The following is a 26,224-nucleotide window of genomic DNA, read 5'->3' on the forward strand; positions in this document are numbered from 1 at the left end:
TTAGACACAATGACAGTAACAGAGATAGATCAGTTAAAATAGGCAAGCTTATTAATGAAACATTAGGAGCTCAGTCCATAAACAGGTACGTTGATCCATAGAGAGTTATTGGCAGACTTGACATTAACGTTGAGTTTGTCTTACAGGTTTCCAGAGTACACACAGACAAGAAGACGAGGGATGATGACTTGGGTGACTGGATCAAGGTAACAAGGCAGGTAAGGTATTTCAGGTATTTTCATTAAGCTTATTAATGAAACATTAGGAGCTCAGTCCATAAACAGGTACGTTGATCCATAGAGAGTTATTGGCAGACTTGACATTAACGTTGAGTTTGTCTTACAGGTTTCCAGAGTACACACAGACAAGAAGACGAGGGATGATGACTTGGGTGACTGGATCAAGGTAACAAGGCAGGTAAGGTATTTCAGGAACTTCAAGCAGGTGGTGAGTCTGCAGCATCAGACGAGGCCAAAGACTGAGGTGTGTGTGTGCTACTTATAGTGCTCGTGATGAGGGCTGATGAGTGTCAGGTGTGTATGTAGTCAATAATTGTTTCCCTGTAGTCAATAATTGTTTCCCTTAAAACTTGTCTTTGATCACCAAAATTACATATTTAAACGTTTTTTTTTTTTCTGTGACTTTTTTTTAATTCATGTCTTTAAAATAGCTTGAATGTAACTACACCCTTGCTTCATATATGCATCTCTATGAATATGCAAATTAGCCCCGCCTCCACTTACTCACACCAGGGGTCCGTTCTTCGTATATGGATTACTCAATAAGATGGATTTCACTGTTGACGATTTGACATGATCCAGGATTACTAGGTTCTTCGAAGCTCATCCTGGAGTTGCTGTCATAGCAACATGTCCGTAAGCTCAAACCTACTCGGGAGCAGCTTATTTCATATGCACAGCATATGCCCGCAGTGAGGACAGTCAGAGCCAATGAGTGTTTCTTCATGAGCTGAAACCCTGTGTATTACAGTGTCTGTAAAAAAGAGATAAGCGGTACGAGTAGTCATGATGGCTGTAGCTTTCGTGCACAAGGTTTCCGAACACTCCTTTTACTACCACAGCTACAAAGATTGATATGAAAGTGTACCTTCATTTTAGTTATGGCCTGGATGTAGTCTTAGTTATATTTTGTCTAAAGTTTCAATAGACTGTTAAATTCAAAAACATTTCAAATGTCAGGCTTTACAAGGTTAAAATACAGTTGCAGTCATAAGATTACATACACTTTGCAGAATCTGCAAAATGTTTAATTTAACAAAAGAAAATGCACCAAACATAGTTTTGCGCATATTGTTTTTGTATTCAATATACTATAAGCTATTTCACATAACATGTTTACATATAGTCCGTAGACAAAATAGTTGATTTTTTATTATTTTTTATGTTGTTCATGAGTCCCTTGTTTGTCCTGAGCAGTTAAACTGGCCACTTTTTTTTTTATTTTTTCAGAAAAAATCCTCCAGGTCCTGCACATTCTTTGGTTTTACAGCATCTCTGGCATATACGCTTTCCAACACTGATTATGATTTTGAGATCCATCTTTTCACACTGAGGATATAAACACTGAGGATGTAAACTATGAACAGTCCTTAAGACACTAGTCTACATTCAGAATAGACAAAAGTGGTCCAAATCTGAATTTATTTATTTAATTTTTTTCAATAGTGTGAACAGCACGAACCACATGGAATCTTATTTTTACAATTCTGATTTGGGCCACTTCCAAATGTGATCCTAAATCAGATACAGGTCTGATGTTTTGCAATAGTTATTTTGGTATTCATGCGACTTTTACAGCACTTTAGATCAATTCTGCGCTGATGGACATCACTCCAAAGATCATACATAGCCTACATAGCCATCTGTGTTATTTGGTCACTCAGTGAATATGGAGGACGGCAACAAATTTAGTGAGTATTACGGTGACAGCTCTATACAAGCAAACCTTGGAAAAACTATGCGAGAAAAACTTTGCTTTTCTCCTTATCCTCATCTGTGTCCTCATTTTCGCCTGCGCACACATTCACTGGCTCAGCACATCACCTTATAAATGATCTGACTCATAAATGCTTATTATAAAAGCTGACTTTAGGAACTTGTGTTTACTACCATATGACAGTGTGCCACCTTTTATGGACAATACATACCGAGCAGCCTATTGCACCATCAGCCCATTTTGCAGTGCGTTTTTTTTGGCCGTCATAGACGGTGCATTAAAGTGGACATAAGCTCCTCTAACAGAATCCAAATTTTCAGAACTTTTAATTTAAAAAAAAACAAAAACTTTTTTCTATGTCAGCCGAGAAACAGCTCCGCGAGGGACTCTCCATAGACTTAATGGTTTTTATACTGTACAAACTGTATATTCTATCTCGTTACACTACCCCATCACAGAAAACTTTCTGCATTTTTACATTTTCAAAAAAATATAATTTAGTATGTTTATTAACCCATTTCCCTCATGGGGACCGCTGGCTGGTCCCAACAATGGTGTTCTCAGGTTTTACTATCCTTGTGGGGACATTTGGTTCCCACAATGTAATATAAACCAAATGCACACACACACACACACACACACACACACAAATACGTTGCACTTGTAGATTCTTTTAACATCTTTATTTTTTCCATCCTTAATTTGTACTCTGTCCTTCAATTCTGTGCTATATTGAATGTTCAAACTGAAACATTTCACCTCATTCTTGATTTCTGGAGAAAACCTCAGAATTGCAAACACCACAATCTGACACCAAGCAGTCATGTGGATGCCACAATTTACACTGAGCATTCAGTTTACTTAAATTGAATGTTAGGTGGAAGACAAGTACATTGACACTACTGTTAAGTTAAAAATAAATACTTTCAAAAACAACAACAACAAAAAAAAAAAGAAAAAAGAAAAAAAAAAGAATACAAATCCCACAGGGATATATCATAACTTTTTTCATCCTACACAAAAAATAAAAAAAAATGTTTTCATCTAATATTCATCCGAGAATTTCAGAAATACAAAATGGTTTTTTATAACACAACCATAATGGTACATCAAAATGTTAAATATTGTACAAAAGTTGTTTTTCTTCTAAAACACTAATCAAAATCCATTAACAAACAAGGTGTTGGAACTACTATAAATGCGAGGGAGTGTAACTGGATATACCTGCCAGCAGCATGTGACACAGTATGTGGTCCTGAGAGCAAGGCCTTGATTTTATGTGTCTAATTTAACCATCAACTGTGCAGCCCCTTTTCCAGGATGACCATGGGCTGCATATATTGAAGTTGCTTCAGCAAAAGTTCAGAACAAGTGGATAGGTTCTCATACATAACAATTTTAACATTCTTCACAGTCTCAATCTTCAGTGGATTTCTGAAATTAACAAGACATTGGACTTGATCTCTCTCTTGGATGATTGGTGGAAGTGTTCGCTGTCGTTTTGATGGATTGGATAGAGTGTCTTCACTGAACTTCAGGACAGATGTCTCAAACTCTGAAGGCTTATAAAGTTTTAGTGCAACGTCTTTCTCTACTTGGTTCCCTTGAGAGCTAGATGAGTTCAGTATGGATCCTGAGACTTTCAGCATACATTTAACATGCTCCCCGGTGCAGTTACGAAGACTTTGCTTTCTTTCTACACACATTTTGTTTCTACATTCTGACTTTCGTGGACGACCTCTTTTCCGTTTGACCACAGGCATGGTTGTGGCAGTGAAACTTTCATTAACTAGAACCTCAGCTGCAGGATCTGGGCCTACATCTTGAGGGCTGACGTTAAAATTTTCTGTGAGATCTTCATCAAAAACTGTTTGCTCCACCTCAATATTTTTTGAGGTACTGTCTGCTCTGGGCATCTCACTGCTTTTCATGCAAAATATGAACTGGCTTCTTTGATCCTCAATGTACTGTTCCATGAGGCCATGAGTGGTGTAATGTTTCAATATACTCTGCTCATCACTCAATATTGAATCACAACTCTCAATCATACATGGGTACTGTAGAGGAAGTCTTTGATTGCACATGGCAGATGCTTCATCAATGGATTTAAGAGCAGGCTTTTCTAAGGTCATCAAAAGGTTTTTGGCCTTGTCCTCTCTCTTTTTTGAATTCTTCTTTTTCATTTTTATTTTGTTATTTGCAATGTTCTCTTTTCCATTGTTAGAACTTGCACTTAACTTTTTTGCTTGAACATCATTACCAATTCCACTTTTTTGTTTCTCTTTCATAGTTTCAAAAGTAGCATCATGTTTCTTCATAAGATGTCGAAGAAGGTTTGACTTGGTTGTATAGACCCTATCACAACCTTCAAATTGACATCTGAATGTGAGGTCCACACTCTCAAAGTCCCCATCTGCTGAAACCTTTATTGCTTTGTGATCATTTTTGATATGATCAATGTATTTCAAATGACACGTAAAGTGAGCAGAACATTTTGACTGGTCACACTGAAACGTGCCTACCTCAACACCGGATAACAATGCACTTGCCTTTTCCAATGTGCATCTGTGGAGCAAAAGATAGTGTTTCAACAAACTGGTAACTTTCGACACTACTTTTGAGCATTGTTTGACTTGGCATCTGTATTCCTGTACTTGGACAACTCCATCAGTTTCTTTAGCACTGTTCTTTTCATCACGTTCTGACTGATGCATAGCCCTATAATGGAGGATAAGATTTTGTTGGATTGAAAAGGCAGCCACACATCCTTCATGCACACATCGATATGGCCGGAACATACAGTGTGCATCACTTGAATCACCAGAATCAATGGTCTCTATTGGCATTGTAGTTTTCTTTTGAATATCAACCATCACATCTGAATTCATTTCAATTTGTCTGTTAGATTCTGGAGTTGCATTTTCTGTTCTTTCGCCTGGAGCATCCATTGTGTCAAAGAGATGGGGACTTCCACCACTCAGCTCTTGCATCGCAAATATACCTGGTCCATTTAATTCACTGACATGATTCTCTTCAGTCAGAGAGGGGTCTTTCAGCGGTTTTACACATGTAGCTGAAAGCCTTTCAAGATTTATGTTTTCCTTTGATGCTTCCACAGTTCTGCAAGTCTCAGTGCTGGAAACCGTAAGGGACTTTTGTGTGGGGCGTTTCTTTTTTCTTTTGGTAACAATGTTGGCTTCTCCTTCAACATTTGAATCAACAGATGTAACAGTCAGATTTGGATTGATTTGGTGTTGAATCTGCTCTGATAGGGAGTCATTTCCCTGGTCAGTGATGAGGCTAGCATGCACATTTTCTGACTTTGATGTAGATTTTCTGATCTTTCTATAACCAAGACCGATTTTCAAGTGAGACATTTCTTCTTTTGAAAAATGGTGGACATTTTTGTAGTGGATTTTAAGGCCTGTGGTTCTGGTAAATCCCTTTGAACATAAATGACAGTTGTATGGTGCTAATTTGTCAGGGTTTTTCTTCATTTGATTTATCCTTTCCTCGCTGTAATCATGTACACGGCTAAGGTGTTTAAATAAAGCTTCTTTTGTCATTGCTCCATAAACACAGCCTTCTTCACATCTAAAGGGCTTTAAAACACATTTCTGCTCGTTTTGTACAGGATTTTCAATTGTGTGACACTGATCATTTCTGGTGACATCTTTAGAGCTTTGATCCTGCAGGTTAGTGCTCTCAGATTTGATCTCACATTTGTCTCGACTGAGTATATCAACTAAATCAAGACGTTGTAACGCCCTTTCAATTTCTACAATTTTGCCATCATCACCAGTATTTGCAGAGATGATTTCAGCTTCATGTTTGATTTCTATGCCAGTGTTTGATACAGGTGGATGGAATAAACTGTAATTTCTAGTCATTTCAGAGGGGTCTTGAGAAGACATATTAGTGTTCTGGATACTATCTGTGCCACCATGCATACTTGTTAAATTGTTACTGTTAAAGGTATTTGATTCTGATGGTGCATAGATACAGGGTTTGTGAGTGTGCTCAAGTATGTCATTCATGGGGAGAGGTATTTGTGCCGTTGAAATATCAGGATCATTCAGAAAATCAAGAAATGATACTGGTAAGTCAGCAGTAAGATCAATTTCATCGACAGGTTTGCACTGGGAACGTTTTGATAAATGACCTCCAAGTGACTTTGTGCTTGAAAACTCTCTGTAGCACCTGGAACAAATGACTTTCCCATCCTGTATTATGGCAGGCCATTTTGCTCTCTTAGATGATTTAATTTTTTTGGATTTCCTAGTTTCACCAGAACCTGAAACATTCTGATCATCTGAAGTGATTCCTTCTGTTCCTTCCTGTGACAATTCATGATCACAAAAATCTTTTGGACTTTTCTCACCAGTCAGGGGGTCAACAACACTAAAGAAATCTTCTGATGATTCCTTAAAATGAGGGGTTAAAAGATTCGACACATGTTTGACATCTGATGCATCAGTACTATCAGTGCTGATTTCTTTGTTTGAATTTCCCAATGGCTGCACTGAAATAGGACCTGCCTCTGAAGGCAAAGTTGAAAAATATAGGCTGCCATTCTGCCCAGACAAAGTGCAGATGGAAATATCACTGGGATGGTTTTGTCCAATCCGACTGAATCCAGGATTAATGCTTGACTCAACCTGTGACAAATCACAAGTTTGCTCACTGTTAAGGGCATGTAGCACTCTAAGAGAGCTTGACACATATTTTGAGGCTTCGTTCATCACACTTGAGGGTGTGTTGGCATTCACAGAAAGGGGGATGATGTCATCATAAGATGAGGCAGATGCGTAATCTAGGACTGTGTCAGAATGGTATGATGGGTCTGTGTGCTGGTTGTCAGATAAAATCGTAGAGCGGTAGGGATGTACAGAAAAACCTGAATCCAAATTCTCCATTGAAGGTGCTGCCCATGTCTGAGTTATTGGTAATTGCATCAGATCTGTCTGGTTTGGTAATGCTGCACTTTGAGTGTTTTCAAGCTGAGAGCAAAACTTGGCACTTATGGACTGCATACTATCGTGATTGGAGAAAACAGAGGAAGTACTTTCAAGCACTGAGTCCAGAAATGTAGTATGTTCAGTTTGTCTGGAACGGCTTCTCCATTTCACTATCGGAGAACTAGTGGTTGTGCTCTCAGACAACGACTTTTTTGCAGCAATTTCTGCAATCCTTTTGTACTTCTTAGATAACTTCCATTCCTCAAAAGCTTCAGAATGAACATTTTTGACATGTCTCGACAAACTTTTTGAGGTGCTGTATTTCCGTGTGCAGGTTTCGAATGGACACACATGAGTCAGACCTTCTTCTTTGTTGGCTTTTTTCACAGAGAGAGACGACTTCAATGTGGAAGACTTAAGCTGACGCAGTGTGAAAGAAAACAATTTCTTATCTTTCAAGAGTGTTTGAGTTTCACTGTCAGCATTCTTTAGAGCATCTAAATATTTTGGATCATTGCATTTGATGGGAATTGGCTCCAGTTTTACATAGCAAGATTCAAGATGCGATTGCTTTGTACTTTCAAGACAATGTGGAGTCTCAGATTCATCAGGCTGAACAGCATTAGTTTGGGAATCATTTTTGCTTACTGTCAACTGAGCTGTGCATGACACAAGATGCTCAGGCTGTTCTGTGGAGTCTTGAGTAGTGTCTATAATGCTTTCAACGGTGCATTTCCTTTCTACTGGGGTAAACTCTTGAGAAACCTCTTTCATTTGGCTTGGAGGCAGCTCTAAGGCAGGAAAAGTCGGAGTTAGTACTTCAAGTTGAGAAGGTGAGCCCCCATCAACAGCAGCATGGCCCTTCTTCTTTGCATGTCCTTTCTGATGCAGATCTAGCTCAGACAGAGTGTAAAACACCTTGTCACAGTTTTGACTTTTGCAGGAGAACGTCATGTAGTGCTGTGCTTCATGATCATACAGCAAGTATGTCTCGTTGAATATTCTCTCACAGTTTGGATATGCACACTGTGCCTGAAATTCAGCATGTACTTTTCTGTGTATCTGAAGCTCAGCATGAGAGGAAAAGCTGAAATTACATCCAAGCTGAATGCAAAAATACGGCTTCTCGCCACAATGCATCTGTAAGTGATCATTAAGATGGGTCACATTAACAAACTGACGGTGACAATACTGGCACAAAGCCTTCTGGCTCTTTATTTCTAGGAAATGTATTGCTTCCTGCTCATTTTTGTGGGCCTTAACATGTGCAACCAAATTCCTGAAGTACTTGAAAACTTTTTGACAACTTGTAACAGGGCATGAACAACATTCAGTGTTGTTAACATCACGAATAGGGTTGCCCTGTTTGGGGGATGACGCTTTAATTTTACTTTTGACTTTTGTGCTGGGACTACTGTTTGAAGCAAATAAACTGTTATTGCAAACTGTCCCTTGGCTAACTTCCACAGCAGTTTTGCTGTAGTGCTCTTCTTTTCTCAAGGTACTGGTAGCTGCTGTCAACTTGGTGTCAATACTGGTACGTTTCTTGCTTACACCCATAGCAGCAAGGCGTTCCTTACATGACTGTTTCACATGAGATGCCACATGAGGCTCTAGAACTACCCTAGTTTCAAATGTTTTAGCACATATTGGGCAACGGAAAATCCCATCTTGAACATGCTTCAATGCATGCTTCACAATCCTGTGTCCAAGGAACTCTTTATCACACAAAACACAATACTGCATATAAGCTTGCCAATTGCGGAATCGAGCAGAAACAAATCCCATCTCTCTCATCTTCTTCATTTCCCTTTTCTTCTTTCTTTCTGCTTCAACTTCACTGAGTTCGTAAGTAGGACTATTGGTAAAATGTAGATGTTGAAAATATTTTTCATCATGGTCATGGACTTCATTGTCTTCACTGTCAGTACATTTGTCAGTAGACAATATAGCTGTTGCCTCCTGACCCATCAAAGCAAGGCATTGACGTTTTAGAGTTTTCCAGTCCCAGAACTCCGGATCAAAAGGCCACTTCGTCTTTAAGGCCAACAAAAGGTCACAGCGTAGTGAGTTCAGAATTGGTGGATCCTCCTGCTCAAGCTTTTGGTCAGGCTCATTAAAAAGAGTCTCAACAGCATAGTAAGAGTCCAAAGACGGATTTGTCAGGAACTCAGTGAGTTGACAAGCCTGTTTTACTTCCAAATCCAAAGGCAGCAAACAAGAGATTGTTTTGCAGATAGTGATATTACAGCCCTCGTTATCATGAACTCCCATTTTTAGTGCTTGAATGCACATTTCGATGCATACTGAGAGTCCATTTTTCTCATCCTGAGAAAACAAAAATGTCATTGTCAGTGTCATTGCCATCTATTATGTCAGTGGTTACATGCTTGCTAAATAAAACTTAATAATTTTTTATGCTTTTGTGCTTAAAGGCCTTAACTGCTTGAACCCCGGTAAATGCTGCTTGCAGCTTTAATTGCCTTTGTTTTTGTAAAACATTGATATAAAAACAAAAACGTTTCTCACCTCAGCCTGAATGACTTTGATGAGGAGCAGAATATGGTACACACTCACAGCAAGGCATGCTAACAGTCTGCATTGCTCCAAAAAGGCCTGTTTTGATTCGAGCCGTATTAGAAGTTTACTCCAAAACAGTGTCAGCTCCCTGTAAGATATAAAATATGATCCATGTGCTCACTAAAAAATAAATCAAGCACTAAAACATCTTCAATGATTAACAAGTATATTTAAAATACACAGTAGGCTAGCATGAGTATAATGATAATCACAATTATTTAGTTTGAAAACTGTTTCATCATTTTTTTGCACGCTCATGAAAACTCCTGTTATAATCAATAAAGCTTTCTACACTGCACAATAAATCTCTGATTTACACTGTCTATGTCTTAACTATAACATTCAGTGAGTTTACACAGTCATCCAGACAGTTAAAAAGCCTGCACTGAACAAAACAATGATGATCAGTGGTTTTCTTCCGTGCCAGTGAACACAAAATACTTGTGTCAGGTGATGTTGCATGTGCGTGCATAATTATTATGCAAGTCGATAGGTACATCAGGTAGGTTGCAGTCCTGGAAAATGGTGTCACTGGCGAGTAAAGGGTTTCTGGTGATTTTACACTTCATTCTTAAAGCATTTTGCAGTGACTGTGTCTTTATATTTCAACCAAAATTTCAGATTTTTTCAGATTTTTTTTACTGAAACACTAAAACCTAAATTAGTTTTCAATTAGCTGAAAATTTTAAATAAAGCTTATTTAATAATCAATTAATTAATCTAATTTAATAATAAAAAACTTAAATGTTGTATACAAACACTTTTCAGACTGGATGGAGTTATCCAGCTTTATATCTGAGGAAATCGTGGGATCCGGCCAAATGATTGGATACAGAATGATGCATTTAAAATGTATCCAGAAAGGATTTATGGTGAAGAGGGAGACAGTACTTTTAAGTGTTCTCGGCCCAGATGGTGTTGCCTATATACTATACTATAATAGTCAACGTGCCACATAAAGTTTGGACCAGGATTGTGGTAGGCTACCTAATCCGGCGGAGTCTTCGTGCTCGTCTATAGGCATCCTAAAACAAATGGTAATGCCATGTTGTTAGATTAGCACCTGTAGAATTTCCTTTTGTTGAAAGCCCAGATAAAAGTAAAAATCTACTATTATATTTAGATCCATGTCAGAAGCAGTTCGACTTCACGAGCGCATTTCTTTACAAATAAATAAATAAATAAGAACTTCTACGGAAGACTGTATTCTCGTAATTTTGACTTTATTCTCAAAATATTACGACTTTATTCTCAAAATATTTCGACTTTAATCTCGAAATGCTAGAATTATTATTATTTTTTAAACACATTCTTTATTTTTTTTACGTTGCGGTTCAGGGCTTCCGTATTTTCTATTTAACTAATGAGCTATGGACATTGAATTGCTTCCATAGGGTAAATGTAATGTTACATGACATTGTTTGCAAGCTGTTTTACTGACGTCTTTTCACAATTGAAACTGATTGAGCGATAACATGATAAATGATACATTTCAGTAAGTTGTACTGTTTTTTTTAAACATACCTTCTCATGTCCATTCATGTTTATTTTGTGCTATGACCAGTAGTAAAGATGAAGAGATGATCGTTCATTGCGCTCCATGCTGCTGCTTGAACATTAAGGAGTGTTTTTGATAATAAAGAGTTTAAAAACAACATTATTGTTTGAATTTTGTGATAAAATTGAAAGCTGAAAGTTTTGTTCACGCAGTTAATGAGAACAGTATAAATCTGATCTTGATTCATTTATCAATTCATTAATCGATTCAAGATCGACTAAAATCACACTTGTGTCAATATTGTCAACCCAGCTAGTGTACACACAGCTGACATGTTTACCTGTTGTAGCTTATCCATGTTGTGCACATGAAATAGACGCTGACACAGTCCAAATGCGCCATTGGAGGAGCGTTAATCACTGTTTCATTCAATGATTGGAAAAAATATATGATCAGAATATTGACTTGCCTAATAATTATGCACGCACTAGAGTATACATACATATATATATATATATATATATATATATATATATATATATATATATATATATGAAGAGTTTAGATGCAAAAGCCGCTAAACACCACCGCCGTCAAAAATGAGATAATGACACTGAGCCAAAGCTTTCTGCACATACGTTCAACAAAAATGTTTGCTTCAAATCCTCTAAATTCCAGCATCAGCCCATTCAGAAATATCAGTTTGTTGGCAAAAGCCTCTAGACGCCACTTCCCTTTGGCAGCAGAAGCCGCTACGTTCTGAGAACCAATCAGAAGGCGCGAATCGAATCATATGATTTCGAGCGGTTTCAATATAGCGGCGCGCTGAGTAGCTGGCTTTTTTTGTGGAGATTGTTTTAGATTCAGATTGAGATTTTTAACATTTTTAAGATGGAGTACGATGAAATGGATGAGCCGGTCCTACTGACATTAAATGGCAGAAGAAAATTTTTACTTCAAAACTCTGCCCGTTACAAGGCAAAAGAGACATTTAGAAATAGATACTTACAATAGATACTTAGAAATGTCTTGGTCGCAAGTGTAGCATGAACTCATAACAGTTCTTCGTGCAGTGCTGTTACTTTGAAGGAATCTGATTTAAATTATTATACATCAAACAACAGCTTTATTTCACCAACGACAAAGTCAAACAAGATGCCATTCTTCTGTCTCATATGGATGCTATGCCATGTAAACGGAGGAGACAACAAGTGGAGGCTGTAGAGACGAGACGACAAAGAGATGTATCGATCAAGTATGCCATTTTGAAAGAAGATAAAACAAAAGTTCCCGTCTGCCAGGCTTCATTCCTGAACATTTTCTATAAGTACAAAGATTTCCTCATAACAAGTTTCTAGTTTTTCCTATTTTTGCATTAGTGCCTTATTATTTGTATTATTTTTAGTTTTTTATTTATTTATTTATTAAAAAAAAAAAAAAAAAAAAAAAGGTTGTCAAAGCCATGTTTATCCAATTATCTTCCTCTAGTACGTGCTCAGTACACAGGCTATTTTTTCAGCAGTTATTATCTGGTAATGCCTCTCTCTGCGGTTTTAAAGGACATATAGCCTACTTAAAACATTATCACTGATGGTCATAGGCTACCTAAATTTGTTAAAAACTATATCAGAATCAGAAAGAGCTTAATTTCCAAGTATGTTTCCACATTCAAGGAATTTGTTCTGGTGTCAGAAGCTTCCAGTAAACAGAGACAACAACAACACACAGATAATGAAAAATAAAGATAAGTAAATAAAATACACATATGTATGTGTATATTATATAAACAAACAAAAAATAGACAAAAAATGTATGTGCAGGTGAGCTATAGATGGAATAAGATGGGTGGAATCAAATAAATATAAGTGATATTGCACATATCATTATTGCACAATAGGGAGAGCATTTAACTGGGGAGAGCATTTAATATGAGTAGACCTTAGCAAAAGAATAATAAACTGTATAACTGTTGTCAATTCATGTTTTGAAATTGTGTGTATTATGGGTAATATTCATGCATGATTGGTTTCATGATTATTTTCATTTTAGGTGTCAAGAAAGACAGAGTCCAAGGTATTGCAAAGTACTGGCTTGAGAACGGCAAAGCACGTCCTGAAAATCGTGGTGGCTCAAGGGAAATTGAAGAGCAAACTGCAAAGAAGGACATGGTTCGAAAGCACATACAGTCTTTTAATTGTAGAGCAAGCCACTATGCCCGCCGTGGTGCATCTGGGAGAAAGTTCCTGCCGAGTGACTTAAGTGTGGCAAAAATGCATCAGATGTTTCTTGAGCAGAATCATCAACAAGTTTCCTACTCACTATACTGGAGCATCTTTGTGTATGACTTCAACCTGGCTTTTGGTCATCCTGCCAAAGATGTGTGCTCTTTGTGTGTCAAATTCCGCAATGCAATCAATGATCCTGATCTGACTGCAGAAGAGAAGCAGAATAAGATTCTTCTTTACACACTTCACCGTCGCCGAGCTCGTCAGTTTTATGACACACTAAATGATGTGGGTGATACATTCACTGTCTGCTTTGACATAATGGAGAACCTGGTCTGACATTGGTCAAAGGTATTACTCAAGGCAGGTATACTTTTATGTATTCGGTGTGGTTCGTCACCGTGGCAGAGGAGAACCCCAGAGTCGGCATGAGATAAATCTGTACACCTGGCTGGAATATGAGAACTCAAAGGATAATAACATCGTCGCCTCAGCTCTACAACACTACTTCACCTCAGTGGCTAGAGCTGATCTGCACCAGTGTCAGAGACTCCGCCTGTTCTCCGACTCTTGCTACGGCCAGAATAAAAACATTAATGTTCTGTCTATGTTGTTTGCCCTGCGTTCTCAGCTGTACCCTCAGCTCAACATCACTTACTTCTTTCCTATACGAGGGCACAGTTTCCTACCGGCCGGAAGCATAAAGTCGCTGTTGCCGGAAGAGTATAACAACATTTTGCTGAAGCATGGCACTGTCTATCAATATGGAAAGGACTGGCAGTGCTATGACTTCAAAGAAGCACAACAACTTAGGTTCACAACAACTTAGAGATCATTCAAAATAAGTGAAGCAAGAGTGCTGCAAATCTCTGGAGATAAGCTGGGGTTTAAGCCTGTGTTTTCTGGTGAATTTTACCAGCACTCTGTGCTGAAGCGGGGTAAGAAGTGGTTTCAGTTCAAGCCGGCTCCTCTTCCGGATGTGAACTGTGTCAAGGAAGCAAAGAGGACTGATGTCTTGAAGCTGCTGGGTGAGTTGGGAGCACCAAAAGCTGTGCAAGAGTTCTATGAAAACATCCTGGCAAGTGATGGTGGCAAGGATATTGAACAAGACCTTGAGGATGAATGAATGACAGCATCTAAAAGTGTCTGAGATGTCCTCTTTTTGCACAGTACTGTGTGTGTTTTATTTGCTAGTGTAAGCTATTGTAAGATATTGGTAATTCACAAAGAGGTCAAGTCCTCTTGTTATTGTTATTTAATGTCGTTTTTTATTATAGTATTTTATTCTATTTGAATCTGATATGCAGTTTATATTGGAACATTTTAGTTTAGTTGTTTAGGCCTTTCAAAATTTTAATTTAATTTAGAATACCTGTTTTGTGCACTGAATTTTCTTATACTTGAGTTATACATTATATTACTTTACACTACTTAAGTCTGATAAGCTTTTTATACTAAATGCACATTGCACAGATAATGATGTTTCAGAATGTTGCACAGTTCTACTTGATTATACACTAAACTATTTGAATCGGATAAGCTTTTTTATACTAGTTGCACATAGCACGTTCTGATATTGGAGGGCATGGGAAATATTGTTGTTTTTATTCAGACTTATTTTTATTTTACACTTCAAAAAAGTATCTGAGTTTGTATCAGAATGTTTTGCACTGTTCTTACATACATACTTGATTATACACTACACTATTTGAATCTAATAAGCTTTGTTTACAAACAATATTTGCAATGTCTTTTTGCCTTTATTCAGACAGGGCAGAAGGGTGACTGCAGAGAAATGGGGTGGGATTTAACAAATAATCGCAGATCTCATTCACCCCCCGTGTAAAGAGGTTCGTCTACTGTTAAGTTTTAAAATGATTGTGCTCTAATCTTTTCCAGTTTCTAGTTACATCTTTAAGTGATTTTTCAACTATTTACTATGTCTTGTCCCAAAGAGGTGGATTTAGAGGTTTTTGCAACAAAAAAAAGCACAAGTGGATTTAGCTGGTTTTGACACAAAAGAAAATCTAAAAGAAAATCTTGTCTAAAGTGACACTTTTTAAAAAAAGTTTTTTTATTCACTTAAAACGAAACTACTGAACGTTAACATAGGAGCCTGATAAAAAAAGCTCATTTAAAAGAAAAGAAGTCTGATGGATTTAGAGGGTTTTGCATCTGAACTCTTCATATATATATATATATATATATATATATATATATATATATATATATATAGTAAAAATAGTATATAGTATATATATAGTAAAACCTCACACAATGGAAACAGAACTGAATGAAAAGCTGAAATGACACATTTAGTAAATTACAACAGGCAAAATCATAAACACAACTATTTTTATATTATTTTTGCAGCCCTAGTGTACAGTGATTGAAAATTAAAGTTGAAGTATGTAAGATTTTTCATGTTAAAATACAGTACATTCTCTTAACCCAATTAATTGTTCACTGACTACTATTAGTATGCTATTCATGGGCTTTTCTCCCCCAAAAGTGTAAACATTGAGCCCCCCAGGCACCATCAAAACACTGATAGTGGTCCGCTCAGATCAGTCAATCTCTTTCCAGCAACCTATAGCAAAGGTTTTAAGGTTTTACAGAAGTGCAAGCCAAAATTCACTGCATTTAGAACTTTGAAGATCAAACAGTTCATGAACACATCAAAGCGAACAAGGACAGCACTGTGATGCATTGCGCTACAATGGGCACTTATGTTAAGACATGCCTTGACAAGGACCCGTAAGAGCTGTGTTTGTGATGTTTGAGTTGGTGGAGATGCTATGCAATGTTTGCAAGGTTGATTGAAAATATGCTTTATTTCTGTAATTCTGCTAGGTGACACTAGTGTCGCAGAAACTGCATACTTCACCTTTAAAAATAAGAACAAATGTCTTACCAGGCACAATAAGCATCTCCACTGAGAAGCTGGCGCTTGAAAAATGCAGTACAAAGACTGAGAGCTCCCTTCTCGTCTTCCTCAGACTCCAAATTACAAATCATGTCCAGAGCCTCCTTACAGTCTACCTCCTTTATCTACCAAACATAACAGAGTAAATTTATACATTATTTGCAATAGTCAAGCTTATGCAAATTAAATAATAATATAAATAGTAATTACAGATTAATGAAAGGGATAGATCACACAAAAAGGAAAGTTTTTTCATCATTTGCTCACCCATTTTGTTTGTTTAACAGGGACAATTCACTAGGCATTGTTACACACAGACAAACAATGCCATGTACATAGGCCATATCGCATAAAGCTAATTTGTGGCCCTCGTCCCTGGTCCAAACCCAAAAGAATTCTGTTCTTTTGTCTGTTCTTATCTTTAGTAACACAAATGAAAATTCTCATAATTTTCTCTCTGAAACTGAATGCAACAAAAAATGTCATGCATCAAAACCTACAAAAAAACATGGTAAAAGTAATCTGTATGAATTGAGCGGTTTAATTGCAGTATTCGGAAGAACTTTATATGATATTACAGTCAGATTTAGGTTTTTATTCCAATATAAACACTGAACAACACACATTCATAATGCACATACACACATCAAACAGGGCAAACACAGAAGCCCAATGGGGTTTGTTCCCGCATGCCAAGCAAGTATAATTGAGCCTTCATGCTTACCATATTTGAGGAACTCTATGTATATGCATTGATCAAGGATGAGAGCATATTAAAAATATTCATTTGTGCTCCGAAGATCTTCTTCAAAGTCTTCTGGGATTGGAACCACATAAAGGTGAGTAAATAAATGTAAAATTTAAATTTTTGGGTGAGCTAACCCTTTAAAAATTATAGCGATTATATCATGACACAGAAAAGAATATTAATATAGTCATGTTGTGCAAGGCTATACATTTTAAATATTATTGAAATATTAATTCTGAAGTTCAACAAAAAAAATCAAATTTGTAGGAAGTAACCTCTGGAGGTGATCAAACAGCTTAATTCTACAAATAAAGACTGCTTGTTACAGAGGAGAGCTTTTCATGTACAATCCACTCATGCATACAACTGTAATGTTTTTTAAAAAGTTGTTGTTTTTTTAAAAGACCCTCACCTCTTGCATAAGTTCTTGTTGTGGCTTTATTTCACACAGACATACGAGGTAGATTTGTTTGAAGTTCTTCTTTCCTCCAAATTCAGGAAACTCTGCGCATATCTTTGCCAGTATTGCAGCTTTATCCATACGCTTCAGTTTGATGAGGTGCTTTATACGCATATGAAGTAGTTCAGGGCCTTCTCGAGATAAAAACTCATGTACTACAGAAGACGCACATCCAAACAAGTTAACAATAGTAGCAGTGCAATTATAAATGAATTTCATTATTACCAAAATTTGGAACAAATAAGTATGAACTATAAAAGAGAGAATATTCAAATAGTGGTAGACGGTTAAAGCATTTTTACCTTTCTCTACATTAGGGATGTCACTTGAGAGAAGGCTACACAGAGTGGAGTTGGACCACACACCATTCTCCCCCACCAGAGTCAACAGGGTGTGAAGCTGCGAGTTTCCACGTGCCTGAAGGATGTCATGAGCCATCTGCTTTAAAGAAATCATCATCACAATATTAAAACAAAGCTTTTTAAACCTTAATTAACTCCAGCCACACATAACCCTACCCATCACCCTATCCCTAATATCACAAGAAGACTGGCACAGCACACAGATACGACTTATCGATAATCAAATTCGTTGTTGATGGTTTTCATTTATGATTATTATTATCGATTTTATCAGTTAGTTGTTGCAGCCCTACTAACATTATAACGATAACACTATTGTATTACAAATATGTGAATTCTTTGTTTATTTGCTAATATTTTAACGTGTTATGGAAGAGAGTGCATCCACAACAGAATGACTTGTTATTTTGTAAACAGTCATATTTCTTTTAGATTCTTCTTTTTCAAAAACTAAGGGTGTTCTGATCAGGTCAGGATTTTTCAATTTCAATAGGATCGCCACTTACTAGAAGGTTTGGTGAGCTTAAAGTGCCCCTATTTTTTTTTTTTTTTTTTGCAGTGTGTATTATAGCTGTTTGTGAATGTAAACGTTCGGCAAAGTTGTATAGTCGAAAGTGCCCAATAAATAAAGTTATTGTCTCCCAAAAGAAAGAATCGATTCTGATCCACCAATACGAGTCGTTTGTATTTCGAATTTATTTATTTATTTATTGTTTATTTGAATAGGGACAGATACAAAAACATAGATTATTACATAAAGAACAATCCGATGCCTGTATCACAGTGTTTATAGCTATGGCTAATTCGCAACACCTGTCCCTAGAAGGGCTTTTAACAGTTAGATAATGTTAGATAACAGTTAGATAATGTTAAATATATAAATATTTTCAATAAAGTTGAAGAAATAGTTTCCCTATAGATATGAGTTTTGACTTGGTGTGTGCCAAATTTGGTGTTATTACCAGGGATTTTAAGGTATGGTTGCTTGGTGATTTTGTTTCGGAACATTCAGAGAACATCTGAACATTCTCGAAATTTACTTTGTTGACTCTATCGACTTCAAACAGGTGTAGCCTATATATATATATTATATTTAATTTGCTCATTCTGACTTATTTTGCAAGCACAGGTCACATATACTCAATGTGTAATGAAAGCAGTAAATGATGCATAATTACATGCAACTAACCCTAAACCAAACCCTAGTCCTACCCTAACCCTATAGTAAGTACATGTAGTTGCTTAATATTACTCGTTACTTAAATATATAATTACACTGTAACAATGACACCTTAAATTAAAGTGTAACCTAATTTGATAAGCCAGGTCCATCCACCAATTCCACAAGATACTGCACATTACCTTTGTGTTAATAAAAACATTTAATGAAGTCTTGTCTCTGACCTTGACAGAAGATTGAAACTCTTCCCATAAGGCACCAGGGATTTTCCCGGAGAATGACAACAGAAGATTCAGACAGCTCCTAGCAGGGAACAAAAACATCTATTGAGTACATTTCCTTTACACTGCGTTCAAACTGACTCACTTGTTTACTTATGCACTATTCTCTACATACTAGTGAAAGGCAGGGCTGTTCTAAGGACAGGGGATATTCGGGTTTTAGCCCAAACTAAAATTGGGTATTTTTATTTAAAGGAATTAATTAATTATAAAAGCGATTTAAGGGAAATAAAGAAAAAGAAAGGCTTATTGTATTAGTTAAATAATTTTAACTATTTGCAAATAATATTTTATTTTTAATTATGCATGCATTCTCTCTAAATGAATCAAGGAAATTATGGCATATTTTCAATTCAAAAAGGCAAAATTGAATAAATAAATAAATAAATAAATAAAGTTGAGTAATTTGCGTCACCGTATACTGTCGGTAGTTGAACATTTCTATTGCAAAACAGTCAAATATTAAATGTTTATCTACTTACATTTTACCAGGCATTCGTTCACTTCTTTAAAGGTCCCGTATTATGACCCTTTTCACAAGATGTAAAATAAGTCTCTGATGTCCCCAGAGTATGTATGTGAAGTTTTAGCTCAAAATACCCAACAGATCATTTTTTACAGCATGTTTAAATTGTTATTTTTTGGGGCTCAGAAAAACGCGCTGTTTTAGTGTGTGCCCTTTAAATGCAAATAAGCTGCTGCTGCACGGCACAGGGGGCGGAGCTTCATGAGCTCGCGCTCAGTCTCTCAGGACAATTTCATCTCATGGAATGATGATAATATCAGAAACTCTTAGCAACGGTGTTCATTTCGAGTCGGACAATAATGCCTACAGAGTCAGAGTGCTGTATAGAGATGGAACAGGTATAGTTTAGTAGTTTAATTACGGTTATAACGTATTTGTCATCTGCTTGTATGTATCCTTTATTAATAGCCTACAAGTCTGCTGTTTCGGACCAGGTCCGAATGATGATCAAACATATACTGATGAGTTTAATAAAGTTTATTGTACATCACACAAAAGATGAAGCGTCAGTTTTACTTCAGAAAATCACCGTAAGAGTTGAGTAAACACAGTAAGTTATAAGAAGTGCGCAAGTACATAAACGAATTTCGGTAGAGTTGAGGGAGCATTTTCTTTAAAAACAAAATAATTCAACCTCGTCTTGGCTGCTTCAGATTTCAGGAGTAAATAGAGAGTGCTATGTGGATTAATACATCCAGCCACACAACACCTACAACTCTTGGGAGACATTCTCGTCAGTGCAGCAGCTGTGAACTCTATCAGGGCGGGTCTATGTTGAAACGGCAGTGTCTGTCAACACTCGTGGGCGGGGCCTGTGCTTAGTGACGTCACTAAAACAGCATTCTGAAAACAGGTCGTTGGGAGACACTGCTGATGATTTATGGGGATTAATAAAAAAGGAGTGAGTGGATTTTTATCACTATTGGCTGGTTATGTACACACACTGCCAACACACATTTATGTCCAAACAGCATGCAAAAGTGAATTTTGCATAATAGGGGACCTTTAATCATTTTGACACTGATGTGCTAGACCGCTGAACTTTTAGTCATCCTAACAACAAACAGAGCGGTGCGTAATGGAGTGCATCAGAGCAGCATCAAGACTATCAAATATATTGCAGTGAATCACTTATTTGCATCTTAAGTTTATTGGCAATAATAATGACAAGTTTGCGAAAGTGTAGAACTCGGTGAGCTCGCGCAAAACACATCTTAAGCTCATTTAAACGCCTCTGATTGGCCGATGCGTTCAACAGACATGTCTGTGATTGGCTACAATGCTCAACGCTGCAAAAGCATGTCGTAAGTACCTTTAATGCAAAGGGAAAAATATAAATAAAACTGTAATATGCACTTTTCATGATTAGGTAATCGCGGCTGCTGTAATCTTATTCACATTTGTTTTTCTGATTAATTGTTTTGCTCTATGAGAAAGACAAGGTAACAAAATATTCGGGGCTTTACTAAAAATATTCTGGGCTTAAGCCCCCTTAGCCCAGCCCTAGCGTCGCCCCTGGTGAAAGGCACACAATGCACTATATGGTAAAATTCTGAAATTCGCTGGTCAAAAACCTCATAACTCAATTTGAGCTTGATTTTGCTAAAATGTTAATAATAAAGTGACCATATATAAATTCATTCATTCATGTAGGTTTATTTCTTATTTGCAGTTTTGTAACTTTGAACTTAAAAACTGCTGTTTTTTTCCCCTGATAATTTAGCAAGCATGTTTTTTTTTGCCCACCCTGTTTTATGAAGGCCCACCCTTTTGAACATTTCTGGCTTGGCCCCTGTCTGTTACAGTGATTTTATTAGGGCTAAGGGGTGTCCTAAAACACTAACACACACCGCCATCTAGTGGCTAAAGCAATAAATCAGATTCACACAGTGAATTTCAGATTCATCAGTGACACAGATTCACACAGTGTCCTATAATTGTGATAGAATGAATCAATCCACAATTAAACAGTTTAAGCCATATTTATGTGCAGATTTTTATTCAAGAAGTCTTCCCAAGACATTTTACGACATGCACAAATAAAATGACCATATGGGTGGGGCAGCAACGTCTATGGTAACATCCAAACCATAAAATAAATATAAAAATGATGATTATGAACCATCTGAACTTGAACCTGAACTTACTTAAGCTGGACTATGACACTATTTTCTTTTAGATCTGCTGTACAGCCGAAACAAACTTTGTTGCATTATTTTCCTGTTATCACTATAAAGCTGCTTTGAAACAATCTGTATTGTAAAAAGCATATAAATAAAGGTGACTTGACTTGTGTGGCAAGCAGGACAGGGTCGAGGGCCGTGAAAGAATGGCGCGAGGCGTGACTGATGATAAGCATCACCTGCGAGCTGCACCGATCTCATATCTCTCAAGGAGGAGCTTCGGAAGCATAAAAGGAGGAGTGACGACAGTGAAGGACGAGAGAGGACCAGGCCTGGACTTTTACGTTGTGTTTTGTTTAAGTCCATGAGTGGCTGCTGCTTTTACTTTCGTTTTGTGTTTATTTATATAATAAAGTTTGTGAATGTTCGTCGGTTCCCACCTCCTTCCTTCCTCTGAACATCGTTACAGTAGTGCCGAAAGCCGAAAAAAAGTTTTATAAAATGATAAACTTCACAATTCAGCCTTTAAAACAAGTTTTTAGAATTATATTTATATTAATTTAAAATGTAACTGAAATTATATTCATAATATATATATATATATATATATATATGGGGGTGTAACGGTACATGTATTCATCCCAAACCGTACGGTACGAACGTCAGCGTTTGGGCTCTGTTGTTAATTCTAACCTTTAATATTATAGTAATATGTAATTAAGGGCTCCCCATATAGTTTACAGCATTAGCTAAGATATATTATTTTATCCTTAAGAAAACTGTTATTATAATAGTATTTATTTAAACATATATACACATTTGCTAACAAAAAAAGTTTAATTAAAAAAAAGAAGAAAAAAGAAGAAAAAAGAAGAAGCAATTTTGTGTTTAGTTTACTCCCCCATGCTGTAGCAAACCAGTGCTACAACGAACTACAATGAACTTTTGGACTACAATGCGATTTTTCCAGATCTTATGAAGTCACAATGATTCTCATTTAAATAATACCTGCCCACGGAATATGCAAAAAAAGGTGAGGCCTGGCTGAGCTGCATTAGAAAAGATTTTCCACAACATTTCCAAAACTTTGTTTGACCTTCCTAAGGCTGACGAACTTAAGAGTGCTTAAGATGTATTTTAAACACTGTTCCTGAACATTAAAACCCAAACGTTTATCTGTATGCTGAACATTTTATGGAGAACAGCTTTGTAAGCTCTCACTTTTGTAAGACACTTCACCGCTCCTTAGGAAAATTAGCCATGATTTTGAGATCGATTACGGCTTGTATCACCTTAGTTTTTCGACAAATATCACAATTAAATGGTGGATAATATCGTATCTATAATGTAAAAGAAAATTACAAACATGCCACTCTGAAACGTCCCGTGAAATCCGTGCTTGCAAAGTAACACTGAAGTTGATGTTTCACTTCATGAACAGTGCTGCCACTCATAGGAAATCCCCTTAAATGTTGAAAGGATCCTACAACAAATATATCTTCTTTTATCTTCTGACTAGTGGTGTAACGATACATTGTTATATTGCGATATAAAATGTGACAATATGTATCGATGTAAATGACATGATTCGCGACATACAGTTAGTGTTATCCAAGGCTCAGCTTACTGTATTTATAAGGTATATTTCACGCCAAAAATTTAATTCCATCATCATTTACTCACATTTCAAACCTATAAGTTTCTCGTTCAAAAATAAAGATATTTTAATGAAACCTGAGAGATTTCTGTCTCTCCAAGTCCATTACTCTAAAAGATTCCAAAAATTTCATAAAAGCATTGCAAAAATATTCAGTCGAGTGGTCTAATCCACATCCAAGTCTTCTGAAGAGACACGATGACTTTATATGATGAACAGATTTACAACAGCACACATACTGTAGTAAACACAAACATTAAAATGCTTGTGTGAAACGCGAAAACAACTTGAGATTGTTGTGAGTGTAAATGCAGAATTAAATTTTACAGTTTGGGAATAGTCAGTTTTACGTGCTGTGATTGATTGCATTGTTCAAATGAAGCACATACAAGCTGGAGCGGAACTCCTCAAAGTGAAAGCGCAAACATCATTTAAATCACCATCACATTTAGTTTTAGTAGTATGATTATTCAAAGCATTTTAGATGGTTTATTATTATATGTGAATAGCTATTAATAGCGGGAGAGGCAGGATATAGCGAGCACTGGGAGAGTCTGTACAACGAATGCCTGCATTGAAAGCGTGAGTTTCAGTGACATTACTACATTAAACTACTATATGATGTTGAATTGAATTTATAATAATTCAATGGGTGGATAGTTGTGGGTTCTGATAATAAAATAATAATAATAATAATAATAATAAAAATGTAATAATAATAATAAAAAACATCTTTATTTAAAATATTGTGATAATACTGTGTCGTAAGTGCAGTATCATGATTTATATCGTATCCTGGGACCCCTACCCTACCTTCGGGTTACAAGTCCGACTCTCTAACCATTAGTCCACAACTGTGTGCGTGGAGGAACTGCCTGAGAACCGCCTCTGCCTCAGACACAGTGAGCAGACGAGATGCTGAAAAATAGCTGAATCTATAAAAATGACCCCGTTCAAAAGTTTACAATACATACCCTTGATTCTTAATACGGTGTGTTGTTACCTGGATGATCCACAACGGTGAAAACATTTGAACAGGATGGTACTGCCCTTTGGAAGCAACAGAAGATACTTAGCCTACGTTTCCCTGAAGTGTTTCCTTCTGGAGCATCAGTGAATGTTTGAACCCTTTTTAATAGTTGTGTTTAAGTCACTCAATTGTCCTCAGTGTGAAAAGATGGATCTCAAAATCATACAGACACTTCTGGAAAGGGTTCAAATTTGCAAAAGATGCTGGAAAACTGAAGAATTTTTGTGACCTGGAGAATTTTTCTGAAGAACATTAGGCAGTTAAACTAAAGATTATGTTGTGGATCATCCAGATAACTACACACAGTATTTGGAATCAAGGGTTCATAAACTTTTGAACAGGGACATTTTTATAAATTCAGCTATTTTTTTGTCTTGTGGACTATATGTAAACCTCCTTTATGTAAAATATCTTATTCAGGAGAGTACTAAAAAATAAACTAACATTTTGAGCATGCAAACCCATTCTAGTTTATACTCACCATGATAACTTGTCCAGCACATCTGTTAGGTGTTCACATTCAGGGCTGAGGAACGGGCTAGCCTCAGCGCAGGACATTATAGCTACCGTGTACATCTCCAACAGAGGAAGCGGATCTTCATCTGGTCTCCACTGACATCCATGCTGCATCAAAACCTGAAAGGAAAAAAAAAGAGCCATAAATGAATGGTCCAGTCTCAGTTCAGAGTCCAAACTGTACATTTATTCTCAGTGATGGCCCAAAGCCAATAACAAAAGCATCTAACAGTAGTAGTAAAAAATAATTAAATATGATACATCTTATGAAAAGTAGTGATTTATATATTATTACATTACATATGTGGAGGCCACGTTGCGATCAAATACAATATTGACAGGATCTAGAATGATTAATCTTATAATCAAAGAATTTGACAGACTGATAATTGAGAACACAGCTGTTTTCTTAAAAAAATACATGATTATTACTAAATCATCTCGATGTTACATCAGCTGATTTTTTATATATATATATTTACAATTAGGATTATATGATCATATATGTACCTTAAATAACTGTTCTGAGTGAAAGTAAAGGCTGCTGCTACAATAAGCTAATGTGTTAGCCATCAGAAGCAGTCACCATACATACAAACAAACAGCATGTCTGTAAGATTTAATCACTGTAAAACACAATCATGCGTCATCTCTTCAGCATACAGCTTTTTGTGTTTTTCCCATCATATTTATGAATGACTGTATTAGTATTGTTAGTTTTGTTATCGTTGGTGCAGCGATGCAAACATGCAGCATCGTCCACGAACAAAGACTGGTAGATTAAAACGCATGAATAAAGTCGTACTTGACAGAAATCCCGACAAAAACTATTGGAGGCATCTAGCGTCGACTCGGAGCTCCTTTTTAATTCAGAGATAAGATCCTGAAATTTCTGTCTGAGGGCCACAGCCTCAGTCGCGCTGCCCTCCTCCTCCGCCATCTTCGCTGCATTCACACCAGCCCAAATATCTCAAACTACTACGGCCAAGGCCTGATCCAAATATTCATGAACCGTGCATTCACTATTAGAGGGCTACCGAGCAACGTCAGCACAGCCCAATTAATATTCAAGCAAAAAAAAAAAAAAATGCATTACAGCAAGGTAACAGAGCGGTGCCTACAATACATATTTAATATTTATGACTGGGAAGCAGTCGCCATAGCAACTGTTTTTAAGTACGTCAAAGAAACATAATTA

General features: G+C 36.7%; 1 protein-coding gene across 3 annotated transcripts; it reads right to left on the minus strand.

Moving 5' to 3' along the window:
• Window positions 1–655: 655 nt before the first annotated feature.
• znf292a (zinc finger protein 292a) lies at window positions 656–26,224 on the minus strand. 3 transcript variants are annotated; one of them, XM_084097130.1, is made up of 8 exons: window positions 25,832–26,224; window positions 24,992–25,146; window positions 19,118–19,196; window positions 17,654–17,792; window positions 17,304–17,506; window positions 16,132–16,268; window positions 9,444–9,582; window positions 656–9,242 (listed from the first exon to the last, which is right to left on the minus strand). In XM_084097130.1, the coding sequence occupies exons 1-8, from the start codon at window positions 25,964–25,966 to the stop codon at window positions 3,252–3,254; spliced, it is 6,978 nt and encodes a 2,325-aa protein (XP_083953256.1). In that variant the 5' UTR covers window positions 25,967–26,224; the 3' UTR covers window positions 656–3,251. The 3 variants fall into 3 exon arrangements, with proteins under 3 accessions (XP_083953256.1, XP_083953257.1, XP_083953258.1); XM_084097131.1 differs by having other exon boundaries at window positions 17,654–17,789; window positions 25,832–26,223; XM_084097132.1 differs by lacking the exons at window positions 16,132–16,268; window positions 17,304–17,506; window positions 17,654–17,792; ... (1 more) ...; window positions 24,992–25,146; window positions 25,832–26,224 and adding an exon at window positions 11,019–11,354.

Source organism: Abramis brama (genome assembly GCF_963993115.1).
Source record: "Abramis brama genome assembly, chromosome: 21".
Lineage (NCBI taxonomy): Eukaryota > Metazoa > Chordata > Actinopteri > Cypriniformes > Leuciscidae > Abramis > Abramis brama.